Here is a 19,917-nt window from a genome sequence, read left to right as displayed (position 1 = left end):
AGACTAGATTATCTTCTGTGCCTGTCTGTGACATTTGATGAATCAAAAAGGCCTTTTAATCTATGGAGAATTGAGTGCAAATTATTATAACTATGCGACAGCTGTATTTTGTTGGAAAGTACCTTGAGGAGCAAAGATCAGTTCTATCAATCAAACCTTAAGAAGGGTACTTTGGAGCTCAGCATACATTTACAAGAATAATACCCAGATCCCATGTATTAAGTTATGACGTGGAATCTCACATTAGTATGTATTCCCTAAAATTTGGATGATTATCTCCCAATTTGGAAGAACATCTAAAGTTTCCTAGATATTAAAGTAAGCTGATAATATAGAACTTCAAGTAGCCCTTGCTTCTTCTCCCCCTCTCTCCATCCCCTTCCCAGTTTTCCTGCCAGTCTGACTGTCTCCGACTACATTTTTATCTCTGTCCCGCCCCCTCCCCTGACATTAGCCTGAAGAGAGTCTCGATCCGAAACGTCACCCATTCCTTCTCTCCAGAGATGCTGCCTGCCCCTCTGAGTTACTCGAGCATTTTGTGTCTACCTTCAATATAGAACCTTTCACTGATTTGAGAGCCTAGGACTAAAGGATATTATCTACACATGAGAATCAGGCCTCAAGGGGTGATTTTAAGAAGCTCATCTAAATGCAGAGTAATTGAAAGTAATTTCAAATGTTCTTCCACAAATGGCAATTGTTGCTACTTTAATTTGAAACCTAAATGGGATATTATGATTAATAGGTATTAAAAGAGATGGGGGAAATATATGGAATTATGTCATAAATTTGTCGTGATCTCAATGAATCATGACTAATTTATCAAGAGCTAAGTTGCCTAACTCCCTTTCTTATATTCTAGGGATTGCTCTAGTTTACTAAACATGTGAATATTAGAGATCCAGTGATGTGGATCGCAGTGTGTGGCTGTATATCTCTGGTCATTCTCAGGCAGAAAGTTCTTGACCGTTGCATATGTGAGTGACATTTCATCAGAGGTACTCCTCGTTAGGGAATGCAAGGTGGATTTTGCAATATCAAGACTGTTTAGATCAGCCTGTGACAGTTGCAAGATCGAATTACTTCCCCATTTTCCTTTTGCTTTGGGAATTGGGGTAAAATTACCTGGTTCGTTTATTTTTATATTCCTGGCGCTGATTTTTAAAAACACAGCTGGACTATTGTTCCCATTCCACTCATTTGATTTTCTGTTCTAATCTGCCAATTGATTTTCTGTTAGATACTTTTATAGCCATGATTGCAGAATAGTTTCTACTTTGAGGAAGTAGATGATGAGCATATTAATGTGATTACTGCTTGCACGTGATAAGCACTGATGAATTGGTTGTAACAAAACATATCTTGCTTTTTGAAACTATAGGAATTAAAATGGAAAATGCTGGCAACTCTCAGCAGGTCAGGCTGCATCTAAGAGTTAACCTTTCAGGATGAAGACCCACATCTGATCTGGGGCAAGGAAGTTGGTTTGAATTTGTAGGGAGGGTGGGGGATGGATGGGAAGGACAGGCAATATCCCTGATGGAATAAGGACAGGGTCGCTGTGATGATAATGAAACCATCAAATTGGAAGTCTCGAACCTGAAACATCACCCATTCCATCTCTCTAGAGATGCTGCCTGCCCTGCTGAGTTACTCTAACATTTTGTGTCTATCTTCCATCAAATTGGAAGGTGAAGAAGGGCAGTTAGAAACAGAGAGAACACAAACAAAAGAATATTAAAAGCTGTGGCATGTAGGAGATGCTACGATCAATAATATTGACTCGGGCGATCTAGTGGAGGGTGTAAAACTGAGTCAATATTATAGATGCATGACCTACAGAAGTACTGGCCAGTTCTCCCTGAAAGTGGCAACGCATGTTGATAGAGTGGTAAAGAAGGCATTTGGTATAGGTGACGTTTCAGGTCGAGACCCTTCTTCAGAGATGTCACCTATTCCTTTTCTCCAGAGATGCTGTCTGACTTGCTGAGTTACTCCAGTTTCTTGTATCTTCTATTTAAACCAGCATCTGCAGTTCCTTCCTACACAAGGCATTTGGTATATTTACCTTAATTGGTCGAAACATTCAGTATAAGGTTCACAAAGTTTTGCAGCTTTGTAAGACTTGCTTAGGCCACATTTGTAGTTCTGATTGCCCCATTAAAGGAAGAATGTGCAGGCTTTGGAGAGGGTGCAGGAGAGGTTTACCAGAACACTGCCTGGATGAGAGGGTATTAACTATAAGGAGAAATTGGACAAACTTGGATTGATTTCTCTGGAACATTGGAGGCTGAGGAAGACCTGATAGAAGTACAGTAACGGACCCCTTTATAACATTGATGCGGCTGTTGTTGTGGCTCGTGTTACATGGTGCCCCATGGTGACCGAATGTGCCTGTCGGCAGCGATGGCCTGAAGAAAGTGCTGGCCCCAGGGGCTATAACGTGAGCCGAAAGAACAACCTCGTTAAAGGACTATGTGGTGGGTGAAGACGAGCTTGCTGGTGCGGACCACTAGCATTGGCACCTAGTTTTAAGGTGAAACAACGCCGTGCTGGAGTAACTCAGCAGACTGAATCAGTCTGAAGAATGGTCCAAACTTCACCTATCCATGTTCGCCAGAGATGCTGCCTGACCCGCTGAGTTACCCCAGCACTTTGGGTCCTTTTGTGTATTAACCATCACTTGCAGTTCCTTGTTTCAACTACATACAATGAATATCCCTTACTCGGTTATAGTGGACAATCGGCAACAATGAACACCAATCTAGATTGGTAGAAATGCAAAAAAATAATGCTGCTTTACCAGCAGGGACTGTTTGGGAAGAGAAGAGGTAAAGGAAATGAGGACATCATATTTCCTGAATAAATGTTGCTTATTCTATTACAGTTGGCAGCAGATCCTCCCAAACTGGCCGAGTATCAAGCTTATATTGACTTTGAGGTGAAGGACGGGGACCCAGCGCGTATTCAGATCACCTTCGAGCGAACACTATCTGAGAACTGTTTAGTGCCAGATCTTTGGGCACGGTACACCGTGTATTTGGTAAGAAAAATGCAATGAGGTTGATTACAAAGGAGCAATTTTGTTCTTCCTTCAGCAAGACGGTTTTACTGGTGATTGGAGAATTTTGTTTGTTGTATGATCAACAGAGGTCAAGAAGCCGGTGGCACTTCTGAGAAATGCTGTAGATCACGTGGCTACACAAGCATTTAAATTGCCTTTTGGCTGTTCGGTAAATTCGCCTAATGGCCACCCTCACCACAGTTATCACCCATTCCAACCCCAAACAGCTGCCTTAGCTTGTATACTGCTTATACCTTCATTCGTGCCTTGGTTACCACTTCACGTGATCATCCCTGGCTTCCTGGTTGACTTCTCTTTCTAAACTTGACATGATCCAAAATTCTGCTACCTGACTTGCAGCAATGCTGGTCGCTCTTCAACACTGGATGTTGATTACGTTGACACCAGATGTGATAGTCTTTCTTTATTTCCGATTCCTCCATTCTTGGCACCTTCTGCTTCCTTCAACCATAAAATGATCCGTATTCCTCATATTCTTTTCTCTTGGTCAATACTGAATGTAATTAGTTCACCATTGCCAACTGCACCTACTCTTACCATGACCCTAACCACCAGAATTTCCTCCTCTTTATTTCCCTTTCCAGTTTTAAGACAGCGTTTAAAGTCCATCTCTTTGGCCAATGTCTTCTCATCTCAAACATTCCTGATGTGACCTTGTCTTGCTTTGAAATTTTTTTTTGGTAAAGTTGTAAAATCATTCTTTAGCGAACGGGTGTTCCCCTTTTCTATCATGGATGAGGCCCTCACACGGGTCTCCTTGGTATCCCACAGGTTTGCTCTTGCTCCCCCTCCCTCCAGTCACAAAAGGGAAAGAGTCCCCCTAGACCTCGCCTTTCATCGGCCTTCGCATACAACACACAATCATCCGACATTTTCGCCACCTCCAACGGGATCCCACCACTAGCCCCATCCCCACCCCTTTACGCCTTCCGCAGAGATCGTTCCTTCTGCAACTCACTGGTTAACTCGACTCTTCCCACCCAAGCCACCCCCTCCCCAGGTACCTTTCAATGCAACCGCAGGAGATGCAACACCTGCCCCTTTACCTCCTCCCTTGTCTCTGTCCAGGGACCCCAACAGTCTTATCAGGTTAGGCAGAGGTTCACTTGCACCTCCTCCAACCTCATCTACTGTATCTGCTGTTCCAGATGTGGACTCTTGTACATCAGCGCGACCAAGCGTAGACTGTGTGATCGTTTCGCTGAACACCTTCGTTCAGTCCGTGATGACCTATGTGATCTCCCGGTTTCCAAAACTTAACTCCCCTTCCCATTCCCATTCTGTCCTGAGCCTCCTCCATTGTTAGAGTGAGGCCACATGTAAATTGGAGGAACAGCACCTGATATTTTGCTTGGGCAGCTTACAACCCAGCGGTATGAATATTGATTTCTCTAACTTCAAGTAACCCTTGCATCCCCTCTCTCTGTCCCTCCCTCACCCTAGTCGTTGTTCTAGCTTCACTGTCATCCTGTTGAGTTTCACTGTCTGTATACATTTTTATCACATAGCCCACAGCCAACAATGGACCATTGTGGGCTCCGTCTCAACCCAAAACATCACCTATTCCTTTTCACCAGAGTTGCTGCCTGACCCGCTGAGTTGCTCTAGCTTACTTATCTTCTTGTAAAACATAGATATATGTTCAGCTTGCTATAAAATTACATATAATTATTTCTTTCTGCGTGGATGGAATAAGGTTGGCTGCATGGTCTAATTCCTTAAGAACCTTATATCTTTGTGAATTATACAATTATGCTATGCTTTCTCCTCTAATTAACCTAAATAATTTAAGCACACTAAAATATTATGGTTTAATATGTAGAAGTATTGTTCCACATGTTGGTTTCAAACTAAACTATTTTGTGCTTCATTTCTGCATAGAAATGTTATTGCATCTGCCATATCTCAGCAAATAAACCGAAATATCAGAATTTATTTTCCTGCAAAGTTCCTCGATTAACTTTTAATTATCTCTCTTTTATCATTAGCATTAGCTTTCCCAATCCAGTATTAATTGAAGAATGTACAGAAGCCCATTCCAACATTCCTTTTATTTAACATTCAAGCAGTGTATTAAATTATCTCAACTTGTATGATCTACTTTTTGGTTTAATATTATTCACAACCCTTCTCTGATCTAGTTTGAATGGGACAGTATGAAATGCTCTCCTTCCTTGCCTATACTATTCCACCATTCTCCCTTCCTTGATCCATTTTTAGTTGACAGAATAATCTTTCTCTAGCGTCCATTATAATTTGTTCTGATTCTCAAAGATTTGCTTCCACCTGTGTTGCAAACTGAATTAGGTGGATTAAGTCCATATCTGTAAAACAGTAGTGAGCTGTATCTGCCTCATTGGAGACCCTCGGACTATCTTTGATCGAACTTTACTGGACTTAATCTTGTACTAAATGTTAGTCCCTTTGTCATGTACCTGTACACTGCAGATGGCTCAATTGTAATCATGTATGGTCTTTCCGCTAACTGGATAGCAACTCAACAAAAGCTTTTTACTGTAAATCGGTACACATGACAATAAACTAAACTTGTGTGTTATAAGAACAGAGCTTTATAATGGATTATATTTGTTTCTACTTTAATGATGTCTGTTTTTCTACCACGGCCTGCTTACCACTCTAGGACAGGAAACTCAAGATTAAAGATGTGGTTCTGTCTGCACATGAGCGGGCTGTTCGAAATTGTCCTTGGATAGTTGGATTGTGGAAAAGGTATATTCTGGCATTGGAACGGCATCAAGTGGAACACAAGATCGTAACAGGTAACATGAACACTTGGCAAAGGCACAATATTTAAACATTTTCCATGTTAAGTGGGTGTTGCTGGGGAAGGGGTTAAGGCATACAGGCTTGTGAACATTAGCTACCCATGTTCTCTAGAGATGCTGCCTGACCCAAAGTTACTCCAGAACTGTGTCTTTTTTTGTAAACCAGCATCTGCAGTTCCTTGTGAACAATGATACTGGTAGGATGACTAGGCTGGGGGTGGGACAGAAAGAGAGGAAATACAGGGTTTAATTGAAATTAGAGAAATCAATGTTCATACCGCTGGGTTGTAAACTGCCCAAGTGAAACATCAGGTGGTGTGCCTTCAATTTGCGTGTGGCTTCAGTCCGACAGTGGAGGAGGCCTCAATCTGACCCTGGATGCACATATGGATGTGGACAACTGAAGTTGGGGTTAAAACTATCAAGTTTTGATGACAAGTCCTTGGGTTAAAGTTTTAACTCTTTCCACTGGCTCTTACTGACCAAAGGAGTACTTTATTTTGATCGAGCACCTTGCCATTGAGTTTGTCAGCCACTTGTGATGAATACTTAAAAAGCACAATTGTAGAAACAAGCAACTGCAGATGCTGGTTTACAAAAAAACAGTGCTGGAGTGACTCAGTGGGTCAGGCAGCGTCTCTGGAGAACATGGGTAACTAATGTTTTGGGTGTGTATTTACTTTGTTCATAATTCTGTCCAACTAAAAATATCATTTCTATGTAGAGGCAGGGAAAACTGAGTCGGGAGGAACAAACAAAGAGGAAATTAAGAGAGATAAAATGATTAAAAAATAGGCAAAATGAGATTGCAAAAGGATGTGCAAAGAACCAAAGGAAAGGCCAGAGAGAAAAGACTGGAATAGTGTTTATGATCTGTAGTCGATGCACACAGTTTGAAGGCTCACAATTGACCTAACGGGATCTCGTAAGATGTGGTGCTGTTCTTTATGTCACTAAGTTACTGTTTATCATGAATGAGTATATGTGGCCCTGGACAGCAGGAATTGGATAGATGAACGAGAATGCTTGGTGGAGACAAATAGGCAGACATATCACAGTTATCAGGATGGGTGGAATGGAGACGGTGAAACTGGGAGAGACAAATACTGAATTGGCAGTAGTAAGGAAGTACAGCTCGTGTAGCTATGGGTATCACTGGGATGATTACTTCATACATGCTCCGAAGAAGATGGGATGTGTTCTTGTAAAATTTCAGGTTGGTGGAACATTTTGGAATACGGTGCAGGAATCATTAAAGTAGGACTTTTTTTTCAATGAAACTGACTTGTTTTTTTATTATAATTGGTAGATACTTTTGAAAAGGCATTGAATGCCGGCTTCATCCAGGCTACAGACTATGTGGAGCTCTGGCAGGCCTTTCTCGACTACCTGAGGCGCAGAGTCGATTTTAGTGAAGGTACGTCTTGAACATTGGAGTTAGTTTTCTGGCATTATCTGGATGAAGATACCCAGTGGCAAACTGTAAACCGTTAGCGGGAAGGGGGGAGGGGGGGGGGGGGTAAGGAATTGTTGATGTTTTGGGTGAAGACCAAGTCTGAGACGGGAGAGCAGATAGCCTGCATAAAGAGAAGAGGGAGAATGGTGAGACAGGAACCAGGGCTGATTAGAGGGCATGAACTGATTTGCCACCTCTATTAATTACATGCCATAAGCATGACTGAGAGCATCACATCGTACTAAAATAAAAGAAACAATACTTAGAAAGAGTTATCTTCTATTTGCTGCTGAATACAATGTGATTAGATTGGACCAGTTTTCACAGTAGCATTTGGAGGGTGTGAGTGATTGACCACAAGATTTGAATAGTTAAACTCTCCTTAATAAGTGAAGGCAACGGTAGATACAGGGACACACTGATGATCTTCACAAATTAAACTAAGCCTGTACTTTCCTGACAAACGTCCCTTGACCCTGCTATCAGTGCGATGATTTGCTGCTAATTCTTTGCTGTTTTATTTAAGCAGATTCCAGTAAGGAATTGGAGGAGCTGAGATCAGCGTACAGTCGTGGTGTGGATTACTTGAAACAGGATATAGAGCAGCGTATGTTTGGCCTTTATTACCTTAAAAATAAATTGCTGACCGTTTGGTGTAACGATGTATTATGGGCCGGTCCCACTGACGCGACTTTTCAGCGACTGTCTTCGACCTTCAAGCTCGAGGGCACTCGCCTGAAAAACCTCGATCTGGATCGACTGTAAACGATGAAACACGCACGCACACACACATTCCATGGCGACCTTTATTTACTCGCGGGCATGTTGAAAAAGACGCCGCGACCTAACTGAGGCCTTGAGTACTCGGGGACTACTCTCAAGCGTGAAGGAGAGTTACAAAGACCTCCTAGGACCTCGTGTCGTCCATGTTGCTAGTATGAATCTAGGGCAAACTCGTCTGAACTCGCGAATTAGGTCGCCGCAGGTGATTGTTCTGACCAGGTAGTTATCAGCGCATCTGATTCCTGCCGTTTTCTCTTTAACTTGGGGTGTCATTTGGAGTATGAAACTTGGAGGGAGGTGGGGTGGGGATGGAAGGGAGCAGCAAATGACAAAGAATACCTTTCCACCATCAAAGTGTCGACTTTAATACTTTTTCCCATCATAGTATCCAAGTGTGCTTTGAAAAACTTATTTATTTTACCACTCTGCGATATATCTTGTTTGTCACACTGATTTTTTTTTTTTTTTCCAAATTCATTCTCATCCATATTCAGTTATTGCTAAATATTTGGCCTTCCGTTTGTACTTCATAAAAAATAACCGTAACTTTAGGTACATATATTGAGTTCATGGATCTGTAGCCCTGTATCAGAGTTGTTACCTTGCCAAATATAGGCGCCCTATTACTAGATTTGTTAAAGCATTTCAATACCCAGTGAACATGTAACTGAACACTAGTTAAGTTTCAACAGTGCTCAAATTAGATGGTAAATACAATGATTATGTGCAATGGTTGAACGACCATGAGCATGGATGGCCAAATTACCTCCTCTTGTTCTGAAGCTTCTGGATTATATAACGATAGCCAATTCTAGACAAGCCTCCCCAAGGCCCTGATATCCCTGGAGGACTAGTTCTCTTTATGAAGTGCCTCTGCAATACTGGCTTTGGCACCTTTTAGGGTTATACAAAAACAACTAAAATTGGTTGGAAAGTTACAGAGATCCACCACTGTTTTTCCAGCAACTGGAGGTCTGGCAAATCCTTCAATCCAAACAAAATTATAGAGTGCACTTGAAATTCCAGCACCTGAGCTGTGATGCCCAGGCCGGGTAATTACATTTGTGAGATATAATTTCCCATCCACTAATCCATGCTGACTACAAATGTGAACACCCTCATTCTTTCAGTTAAACTAAACTATTTTTGTACACTGTATACTTCAGGAAAGATACTTGCCCAGGTTGTTTGGGTGACTAAATCCATCCTGTATTGTTCCTTACTTTAGGAAGTAATATGATGTTTTCATTGGAGGAATATTTTGATATTTTAAATATTTCAATATTTTTGATTTGTGACTAACTGAAACTGAAATAACTTATGGACTTCCTGCAGGATTCAGTGAGAGTGGGGACTCCTCATGCACCATTCTACAGAATTGGGCGAGAATTGAGGTAAGGTTGCAAGTGGAACTGTTGGGGATCGTGAGAACATATTCCAAACAAAGAGTTGCCTGGCCTGGACGCCATCTTGGATCATTCTGATCACACTTATCTGCCAGGGATGGGGGTTTATAGTGTGTGTTTGATCACTGGAAGGTTAAATTATTTCATGATTATTGCTTGCTTCTGCTTTTAATTCTCTGCAGGCAAGACTCTGTAGAAACATGCAGAAAGCTCGGGAACTCTGGGATAGAATCATGACCAAAGGAAATGCAAAGTATGCCAACATGTGGCTGGAATATTTCAATCTGGAACGGTAAGAATATTATCTTTATCAAGCAACAATTTATTTTGAATTGATTTAGTTAAGTTTCCTTCCTCTGTGGAAGGCATTGGCGATGTGTAGTCAGTGGGAGTTCTTCCATTATTTGGTCCACATTGACGTCCTTCGAGTACTGTTACATGAATTATGTGCCCAGGATAAATGGACCTTAGAAAACATCCTAATCCAGTTAAGGAGATGAGGAGTTGCTGGTAATGATAGTTGGAAAAATTAGAAAGAAAAATGTTTTTGAAAATGAGGGTCGGATTACATATAGAGATAAAATAAAACTGGAGCAATCAAAGTTGATGAAGAATTAATAAAGTATCTAATGAAGAATGAGTTATTAAAAATAAGACGTGGTTAAAAATCATTGGCACCAAAGATATAGGAGAGGATCACAATTCTGAGATTGAAAAATGATTTTAACGAAAGACAACATTGGACGATCTGTGGGTTCCATCAGAAATACTTTAATTGTCACTCTTTATCTCTGCATGTGTAAATAAAGAAGGATACTAATGTATTCTTTAATAAAATGTAATATAAATGAACTGCAGATGTCCGTTTATACCAAAGATAGACACAAAATGCCAGAGTAACTCAACAGATCAGGAAGCATCTCTGGGAAAAAATGGATAGGTGACGTTTCGGGTTGGGACCGTTCTTCATTCTGATTGTGGAGGGGTGGTTCCTGGAAGCGAAGGGAAAAAAAAACCCCTAGACAAATGGGGTGTTTGGAATGGAACTGCAGATGCTGGTATATATGGAAGATAGACACAAATTACTGGAGTAACTCAGCGGGCCTGGCAGCATCTCTGGAGAAAAAGGATGGGTGACGTTTTAGGTCGGGACCCTTCCTCAGACAAATCGGGACGGGCAACCGATGACCTCCGGATAGGAGATTCTCTGATGAGGTGATTGTTGGCTAGAGATGGTGTGATCCCAAAAGGGATACGTTGGTGTGAAATATGGATTTTAATGTATTTTTTAATCTGCATGTCACTTTGTTACAGAGCTCATGGTGACCCCCAGCACTGCAGGAAGGCTTTGCATCGAGCAGTACAATGTACCACCGACTATCCTGAGCATGTCAGTGAGGTGCTGCTCACCTTTGAGAGGGTCGAGGGTACGTGAGCATACAGAAATAATGTGATGAGTTTTTATACCGACTTTAAAGTGCAAGTCAAAGCATAAATAATTTGAGCAATTTCTCACACACAAAAAGATCATTTTTTAACACTCTTCAGCAGCAATTTAAGAGGCCGTCCATGATATAAATGGGAAGAACCAACGCATTTTATTTTTGTTCTATTTCAGGGTCTTTGGATGACTGGGATCTAGCTGTGGAGAAGACGGAGACCAGAATGAACCACATTAATGAGTGGAGAGCCAAAGTAAGTGCTTTGTGCTGTTTCCCTGCATGAGAGTGGTTTTATAAAAGTGGTTTTACTGCCAGAGAATCTTCCAGTGCCAGAGTGGAATGATTTCTGCAGCTTTGGTCATTACTGCGGGGGTTGTACTGATCATTGATCATGCTCAGGAGACCATTGAGTGATTACAACCAAGGCTGATCTTCAAGCTAACGAATGAAGATGTGCATAATCGCCTTGAAATGGCTTGTTTTCAGAATTCCCCTCCTGCATGTTAGAATCTCTATTCCCAGATAATCGAGTTATTTTTCACTTTCAGCATTGATAGCATTTTATTGTCCTAGATCTGGTCTGATGTTTAGTAAAGCACCTAACATATAACATAAGGCGATCCCACAAATTGTCAAAATTGAATCAGACCAAAGTTTTGATGATATTGCAGCTATCTCTGAAGAAAGATTGGTCTGATTTAAAATTGCAGTTCCAATGCCAGGAGGTTTGGTGTTAAACTAAAGTAATTGCAGATCAAAGAGGAAGAAGATGTAAATAATATAAATACAATAGAAGACTGGAAAATACTGGGAATGCATAACAGATTAGTTTGTATCCATGAACCGAAATAGCAGCTTTTTAGATTCAATCATAAGACATAGGTGCAGAATTAAGAAATTCAGTCCATCAAGTTTGCTCCTGTGTTCAATCATGGCAATTTTTTCTCTTTTAACCCCATTCTTCTGTCTTCTGCCCATAACCTTTGACAAATGGTGCCTCTTACAAATGACTAGGTGGGCTGCTCTGTATTGCACTAACTGGGGCAATTGTGCTTGTGTACAGGGATGCAAAAAATGTATTTCACTGTACCTGATACACGTGACAATAAAGAAACCATTGACCCTTACTAATCAAGAACCTATCCATCTCCACTTTTAAAATACCCACAGCCGTCTGTGGCAATTCCAGATTCACCACACTCTAGCCAAATAAATTCTTCCTCATCTCCATTCTAAAGGTACACCCTTTTATTCTGAGGCTGTGTCCTCTGGTACTAGACTCTCTCACTAATGGAAACCTCTCCTCTCCACATCCACGGTATCTAGGTTTCTCGTTACTCAGAAGGTTTCAATGAAATCCCCCCCCCCCTCATCTCCAGCAAGTACAGGCCCAGAGCCTTCCAACTCTGTTTGTACATTAATGTAATCATCCCTGGGATCATTCTCATAAACCTACTCTGTGCCCTCTCCAACGCCAGCACATCTGTCCTCAGGTGTAGGGCCCAAAACTTCTCAGAATATTCCAAAAGCCTCAGCATTACATCCTTGATTTTTATAATTCTAGTCCTCTGGAAATGAATGTTAGCATAGTATTTGCCTTGCTTACTATCAACTTGCAAATTAATATTAATTTTGTTGGTACTCTACACTTTAACTCGACCAAGCTCAAAGATTAACTTTAAATAATATCGGGGGGGGGAAAAAACCCCTTTGTAGAATTGATGTTTTTAAACAATAGTATCAAACTTTTGATATTGTTTTCTCCTTCCCCAGGCTGCAGTGAAAGATGCCTTGCAGACAAAGCAGGAAGAAGAGAAAACCAGTCAACGGAAGAAAGCCAGATCTGAAAAGAAGGCTGCCAAGAAAGCTCAGAAACAGCCAACGACTGGAGACAAACGCAAGGCAGATGAGGAGGAGTGGGGTGCCCTTCCAGGTGAGACTATTGAGGGAGTGCAGCGTAGGTTCACCGTGAAGGCGCAGGACTGACATTTGATGAAAGAATGGGTCGACTGGGCTTATATTCACTAGAATTTAAAAGGATGAGAGGGAATCTTATAGAAACATAAAATTCTTAAGGAATTGGACAGGCTAGATGCAGGAAAAATGTTCCTGATGTTGGGAGAGTCCAGAACCAAGGGTCACAGCTTAAGAATAAGGGGTATTTAGGACTGAGATGAGGAAATAATTTTTCACCCAGAACGTTGTGAATTTGTGGAATTCTCTGCAACAGAAGGCAGTGGATGCCAATTCACTGGATGTTTTCAAAAAAGAGTTAAATATAGCTCTTGGGGCTAACGGAATCAAGGGATATTCAGAGAGTGGTGGCTGTGTGGAATACGTGTTCGGCACGGACTAGAAGGGTCGAGATGGCCTGTTTCCGTGCTGTAATTGTTATATGGTTATATCGTTATATGATATGGTGAGAAAGCAGGAACGGGGTACTGATTTTGGATGATCAGCCATGATCATATTGAATGGTGCTGCTGGCTCGAAGGGCTGAATAGCCTCCTCCTGCACCTATTTTCTATGTTTCTATGTGCCATAACTCCACATGTACCACCAGTTAAAGATGTGAAATTATTAGAGTGAAACAGCAATGAAGGATTAGGTTTTGTTATAAAACTTCCATAGCCTTAAGACAAAACTTTCTACAATCTAAAAAGGCTCAAAGCTACTGTTGGTAAAACCTCAATCTTACAAATAATTAATATTTCAATAAAGCAATAATGGTATCTATTATATGAGCAGCAATAATCTTGCAATTTCTTTGAAATAGTGATCTAAATGTATTAGATAAAGATGAGAGAAGAGGCAATCTGCTGTAGGATAGAATGCATCAATTATCAATAGGTGTACTGTGAATCCTAATGCAGACTGGTTGGGCCAGGTTGGAACAAGGCTTTTTCCTGTTTCAGATATTCATTACCTAAAAATATTATATAAAGTACTCTTGGGTAGATGCAATACAATTATTAACAGATTTGCCTGTGGATGGTTCTTGTCAAACTGAATAATGTATTAGTTTGTACCAATGAGGCATCGTACCCATTCCATAATATCAAAAGCGTTCTTGCAAGATGACTAATGGGATAAGCCATATTTGTTCTTGGTTTTCTATGATTTTTATTATTAAGTTTCAATGTCTTCTCACTTTTGTCTACTTTGACTATGGCAGTACATTCCTGGTTGGTGTCCATTCCTGTGCATATATATACCAACGCTCATCCAATACTCTAGTTATTTGCATGCACCAGGTCCTGTTCATCTTCATCCCTCAATTCACTGACCAATGTTAAGTTTTGACCCACCAAAGCTTGCTTTACAACTTCTGACTGCTGACTTTAATCCCTACATGACCTTGCAGATCCCGCTAAACTTTCTTGTTAGTATGCATCCCTTTTATGCTTTGCCACTTTTAAAGTTGAGAGAATCCAGTAACTGGTGTTCAATGCCCTTTTTGAAGATCAATCTGCTGTGAGTAGCATAGGAAAGGGATACACTGGGAGTGAGCGTAGGCTTTGGTAAACCTAGGAAGAAACAAACTGCATTTATAGAGTGGATTCCAGAACTCTTAGCAATCCTGACAGTTTGCAGCTGTACTTTTGAGGTGAAGTCACTCATGGAAGGCGGGACAAATAATATAAAATTGAAAAGAAAATGAAGTCATTTGGGAAATAGGAAAATAGCTGAGTTTTTTCTGTTTAATAAGAATCCTAACCCTTTTTGTCATCTTAACAATTTCTTCTGAAAGCATGTGAGGAAAAAACAAGATTCTTACATCACGAAGAACAGCTATGTCACTTTTGCAGTCCTTCCTTTACTCCCATTGCTTTAATGTTGATGGAAAGTGCACAGCCATTGAAGCCACAGTGATGACACCATCCATGTAACTATAAGGAAGATCAAACTACTGATCTAACACTCACTGTGATAAACAAGTCTGAAGAAGGGTCCCAACCTGAAATGTCACCTATCCATGTTGCCCAAAGATGCTGCCTGACCCGCTGGCTTACTCCAGCACTTTTGCCCTTTCACTGTCTAATAACGTTTTTTACTCCTGGTAGGCTTGCATTATGATTTAGGCAGGTACATCTATTACTGTAGTTCTCTTTCTGTCCTCCTGCTCCAGTTATGGTGAGAAGATGAGATTTTTTTATGATTGCTCTTTGATTTTCAGACAAACCAAATAAGAAGCGTCGAGCTGGGGAACTGGAAGAGACCGAGGAAGCCATGGCAACGGAATGTGGTCTGTTTGGTCGGAAGGGCATTGCAAAGACTGTAGAGACTCCAGCGCAGCAAAAGCACAAGGCTGTCGTTGCCACGAGGAACAAAGTTCCTCACGATAACAGCAAGGATGACCTCACTGTGTTTGTCAGCAACCTGGCCTACTCCATGCATGATCCTGAGGACAGGATAAAGGAGATATTTGCAAGCTTTGGCCAGATTGCCGACATCCGTCTTGTTTATAGCAACAGGGGACATTTCCGAGGATACTGTTACGTGGAGTTCAAAGAGAAGGAGGCGGCCACAAATGCCTTAAAGCTAGACCGCCAGGAGCTGGAGGGCCGGCCAATGTTTATCTCACCTTGTGTCGACAAAGCAAAGAATCCAGAATTTAAGGTAACACTGTTGATATCTATTTATTTATATAATCAGATCAAAACACTTTATTATGAAACATGTTATACACTTCTGCCACTTTTTTGAACTCAATTCTGCCCATTGTCTTAGTAATAAGGCAAGATAAAACAATGTCCCCTCATTTTTACACAAACATAGAATGTAGAACATGATCATGATGCCAAGTTCATGTGCCCTAAATTCCTCTTAAACATTACTATTGTGCCTGCTTCCACCATTTCCCTGGCAACAAGTCCAGGCACCTATTGCCGTGCAAAAATAAAGCTTGCCCTGCACATCTCCTCTAAACTTTCTGTACTCGCCTTAAATATAGTATTTGACATTTCTATCATGGTTCCCCTAGTTTTATAAATTTCCATCAGATTGCCCTACAGCCTCCGACGCTCCAAAGAAAACAATCCATGTTTGTCCAACCTTTATAGCTAATGGTGTCCAATCCAGGCCACATCCAAGTGAATCCCCTTCTGCACCCTCTCCAATGCCTCTACGTCACAACTGCACACAATACAACTGACCAGTTTTTAAATAGTTGCAACATGACTTCCTGACTTTTATATTGAATGACATATGCCTTCTTTACCACTGTCTCTACTTGTGATGCTACTTTTAGAGAGCTGTGAACTCTCACCCCAAGATCTTTTCTGTCACTAATCCTGATTATTTGATTTCCTAATTTTTTAAAAGTTTATAGATACAGCGCGGAAACAGGCCCTTCGGCCCACCAGCATTTCCCGCACATTAACACTACATACACTAGGGACAATTTTTACATTTTCCAAGCCAATTAACTGACTTACCTGTAAGTCTTTGGAGTGTGGGAGGAAACCGAAGATCTCGGGAGAAAACCCACGCAGGTCATGGGGAGAACGTACAAACAGCACCCGTAGTCGGGATCAAACCCTGATCTCCAGCGCTGCATTTGCTGTAAGGCAGCAACTACCGCTGCGCTACCGTCACAAATGAGAATTGCCACCACGAGATGCAACAACAGTGTGGTCTTTGGCAGCAGTGACATGAACAGAACTTTTGAATGCATTAATTGTTCACACTGTTAAACTGTAATATTTTTCTCTTCCCAGGTATTTCGATACAGCAGCAGCCTGGAGAAACACAAGATCTTTATTTCAGGGTTGCCGTTCTCCTGCACTAGAGAGGACCTGGAGGAGCTCTGCAAAGACCATGGGAACCTGAAGGAGATTCGACTTGTCACTAATCGCTCTGGAAAGCCAAAGGTACAAACACTAATGCATCAGCTTATTGAGAAAGTAGTGTGCAGGGGTTATCTGTGAAGAAAAGTATCTTTTGATCCAAAGCAAGTATTGGGTAACTTTGACTGAAGAACAGATCGTGCAAGTGTGTGATCTAAACATTTACAAATTGCATTATGAAAGTGCCTTTCCGTGTCTATGGCAAATCTTGTGCACTTTTCATGGACTTCTGTGGCTTAGTTCTGAGAGTAAATATTTCAGGCTTTTGATGCTGAAGAGGTTAGACTATTCAGACTCTCACTGAAACACTATGTTGGAGGTGTAGTGCAAACAAATTTTCAGGAATTGCATGTTCCACTGCAACTCTGGAGAACTTCCATGCCAACGAAAAATAATTGCTCAATACTGAATTTAACAATTTCAAATAACCTGCCTTTCCTGATTGTGTCTGAACAGGAAAGCAATGTAAAATCTGAAAGGTCCCAACCCAAAATGTCAGTTATCCATGTCCTCCAGAGATGCTGTCAGATCAGAGTTACCCAACATTTTGTCCTTTCACTTTCTGTGGTAACTTTTTTACTACTACAGGTGCACAACCTTTTATCCGAAAGCCTTGGGACCAGACACTTTTCGTAATTCAGAATTTGTCGGTCTTCGGAATGGATATTTTTTAGCGTAGATTTTAATGGCTGGCTCAGTGGTAGAGTGCTCGGCTCATATCCGCAAGGTCGCGAGTTTGCGCCTTGATCCCAGCAGTAAACTCGGTCGCGAGTTTGAGTCTTCAATGTAGTTTTTTCTTGCAGAATAAATGTTTGTATGAAATGCAGTGCAGGAGAGGTGTACTGACTGTGTGGGCAGAACTTTGGAAGTGATTGCCCACCAGTCTAAAAAGCCGCTGTGTCTCCCTGTCCCTGGGATAGCAGGGGGCGATCAAACAGCACAATACCCCCCTCCCCCTCCAACTCCAGAGGAATCCGCTCCCCGATGGGCCGCTACGGCGACAAGTGGCAGTTTGCCCACAGCCCGAGCTGCGCCCCCTCATCCGCCACCCCAAGAACAAGACGTACCTTGCACACCATCAGCTTCTGCCCCTACGTGTTCCTCTGGAGTTGGAGCGGGGCTGGGCTGGAGTTGCTGCTGGCTGTGGGTCTCTGGGATCTCCGTGCTTGCAGTGGGCCTGGGGGTCGGTGTCCTGTTGGTCCTGACGTCCCCGGCCACCCCCTGGACTGGAGCTGAGACTGGGAACTGTACCGCCCTTGCCCCCTCCCTCTGCAACTGCAAACAACCCCACTCTCCTGCAAGGGCTGCACAGTTCCCGGAGGATGTCAGGTGGCCGGAGACGTCAGGACCAACAGGAACCCGCTCCCCGATGGGCCCCTACGACGCCCCGAGCTGCGCCCCGTCATCCGCAACCCAGGTTCCTCTGTAGTTGGAGCGGGGCTGGGCTGCTGTTGGCTGTGGGTCTCTGGGATCTCCGTGCTTGCGGTGGGCCTGGGGGTCGGTGTCCCGTTGGTCCTGACGTCTCCGGTGACTGGCACAGTCCTGCTAGCGTCGCCGACGTGAAGACAGTGCAAAGCCCCCGCGCTGGTGCAATGAACGGGGAGCTGGAGAGGGGAGGGAAGGGGTCACACACATGGCCGGGAAGCAGAGGGGTGTAGGTGGGGTGAAATTGAAGCGAGCGACAATCTGCTACTGCCTGCCCCGCTGAGTTAAAAAGTTCCCACGCAAGACTCACGATACACTGTGTATTGTGAGTCTACCGTGGGAACTTTTTAACTCAGCTGGCAGGCAGCAGCATATTGTCAAGTATTAACCCTCCCGCGCAATATTACCCTCACCTTCTCTTTTATGAATGGGGATTTAGTTCCCCTTTCTTCGAGGACCGACCGAAGGTTCCGCTGTCACCTCTGCGGGCCGCCCTCGGTGAACGTTTTCAAGGACCTTTCTTCAAGGACCGAAAAAATGGCCGCTATTCGGAGGTTTTCGTTATTTGGATCTTCGGATAAAAGGTTGTGCACCTGTAGTGGGTTTGCATTCTACACATCTATCTGCAGCTCATTGTGTCTCTAATGTCAAGTTCGCTCTTACCTTCTCTCCACAAACTTATTCATTCAAATAATACCCAGGCCTGATAGGTGGTTAAATCATTTTCTTTTATTTCAGATTTCAGCAACGGCAGAGTTTTTTATTGCAGTTCCGGCATTGCTTTCCATTTTTTCTCTTTTCACACGTTCATCTTAAATTTACATCTTCAGAAAGATTAGCTACACTTACCAACCCTTCAGCACTCTCTCAACCAGCGCTACAGTATTTGAGTCTCTTTCAATTTAGAGAAACCTGCATCGCTAGAAACAATTAATTGATCTTTAAGCATAAAGTTTAATTTATGTCCAGAATCAGAAATAGGACACAAAATGAAAAATCTCATGCAATTAAGCAATGTAGAAGATATGTAAAGGTAATTTTACTGTCCGTGTTGGCAAGCTCCAGATGATTAATATTTCACTAAGTGTGTATTGGTTGACGTATTAAGAACTCGAAAGTGAATTCGTTTTTACTTGTTTATTGTGAGATTAAGTGAAATTTAAATTGATTTGTTTCAGGGTTTGGCATACGTTGAATTTGAGAATGAAACACAAGCCTCCCTGGCTGTTCTTAAGTTAGATGGAAACGTACTTAAAGATCACACCATCAGTGTGGCCATCAGTAACCCTCCACAGAGAAAGCAGACGGCTAACGTTGAAACTGGTGGAACCTCTGGCTCATTCCTTCCACGGCAGGTGTATGGACCGTAAGTGTAAAACTGTTACAAAAGTTGAACGTGAGTGACTGTTGGATTGGATGACTGTGATGAGGAATTACCTATCGAAAGATGGTCACATTGTCTAGAGATCCTTCTCAAATAATAATCATATGAATATCTTGTAATTTAGACTCCTTTTTTGTGCATATAGTTCAGTTTTACTTTCTCTAATCTTTGTGTTGGAGGAGTTGCAAACTAGAATGTGTAGGAAGGAACTGCAGATGCTAGTTTGTACCGAAGATGGACACAAAGTGCTGGAGTAATTCAGTGGGCCAGGCAGCATCTCTGGAGAAAAGGAATAGTTTAT

At 42.1% G+C, this 19,917-nt stretch overlaps 1 protein-coding gene across 6 annotated transcripts in view; it reads left to right on the top strand.

Annotated features, from left to right (window-relative positions):
• sart3 (spliceosome associated factor 3, U4/U6 recycling protein) overlaps positions 1 to 19,917 on the top strand; it is a 33,234-nt gene that overhangs the window by 12,231 nt on the left and 1,086 nt on the right. For 5 of the 6 annotated variants that reach the window (XM_033043174.1, XM_033043175.1, XM_033043173.1 and 2 more), the window contains 12 exons: positions 2,888 to 3,043; positions 5,727 to 5,865; positions 7,181 to 7,288; positions 7,854 to 7,934; positions 9,446 to 9,504; positions 9,699 to 9,808; positions 10,831 to 10,943; positions 11,135 to 11,211; positions 12,732 to 12,891; positions 15,136 to 15,578; positions 16,679 to 16,831; positions 19,411 to 19,598. In XM_033043174.1, coding sequence (XP_032899065.1) covers positions 2,888 to 3,043; positions 5,727 to 5,865; positions 7,181 to 7,288; positions 7,854 to 7,934; positions 9,446 to 9,504; positions 9,699 to 9,808; positions 10,831 to 10,943; positions 11,135 to 11,211; positions 12,732 to 12,891; positions 15,136 to 15,578; positions 16,679 to 16,831; positions 19,411 to 19,598 — 1,787 coding nt within the window. The remainder of the gene's footprint in view (positions 1 to 2,887; positions 3,044 to 5,726; positions 5,866 to 7,180; positions 7,289 to 7,853; positions 7,935 to 9,445; positions 9,505 to 9,698; positions 9,809 to 10,830; positions 10,944 to 11,134; positions 11,212 to 12,731; positions 12,892 to 15,135; positions 15,579 to 16,678; positions 16,832 to 19,410; positions 19,599 to 19,917) is intronic. The other variant, XM_033043171.1, reaches the window with a different exon arrangement.

Source organism: Amblyraja radiata, chromosome 25 (assembly GCF_010909765.2).
Source record: "Amblyraja radiata isolate CabotCenter1 chromosome 25, sAmbRad1.1.pri, whole genome shotgun sequence".
In the NCBI taxonomy this organism is placed as follows: Eukaryota; Metazoa; Chordata; class Chondrichthyes; order Rajiformes; family Rajidae; genus Amblyraja; species Amblyraja radiata.
Note: the sequence above shows the minus strand (reverse complement) of the source record. Positions and strands in the feature narration are given on the sequence as shown.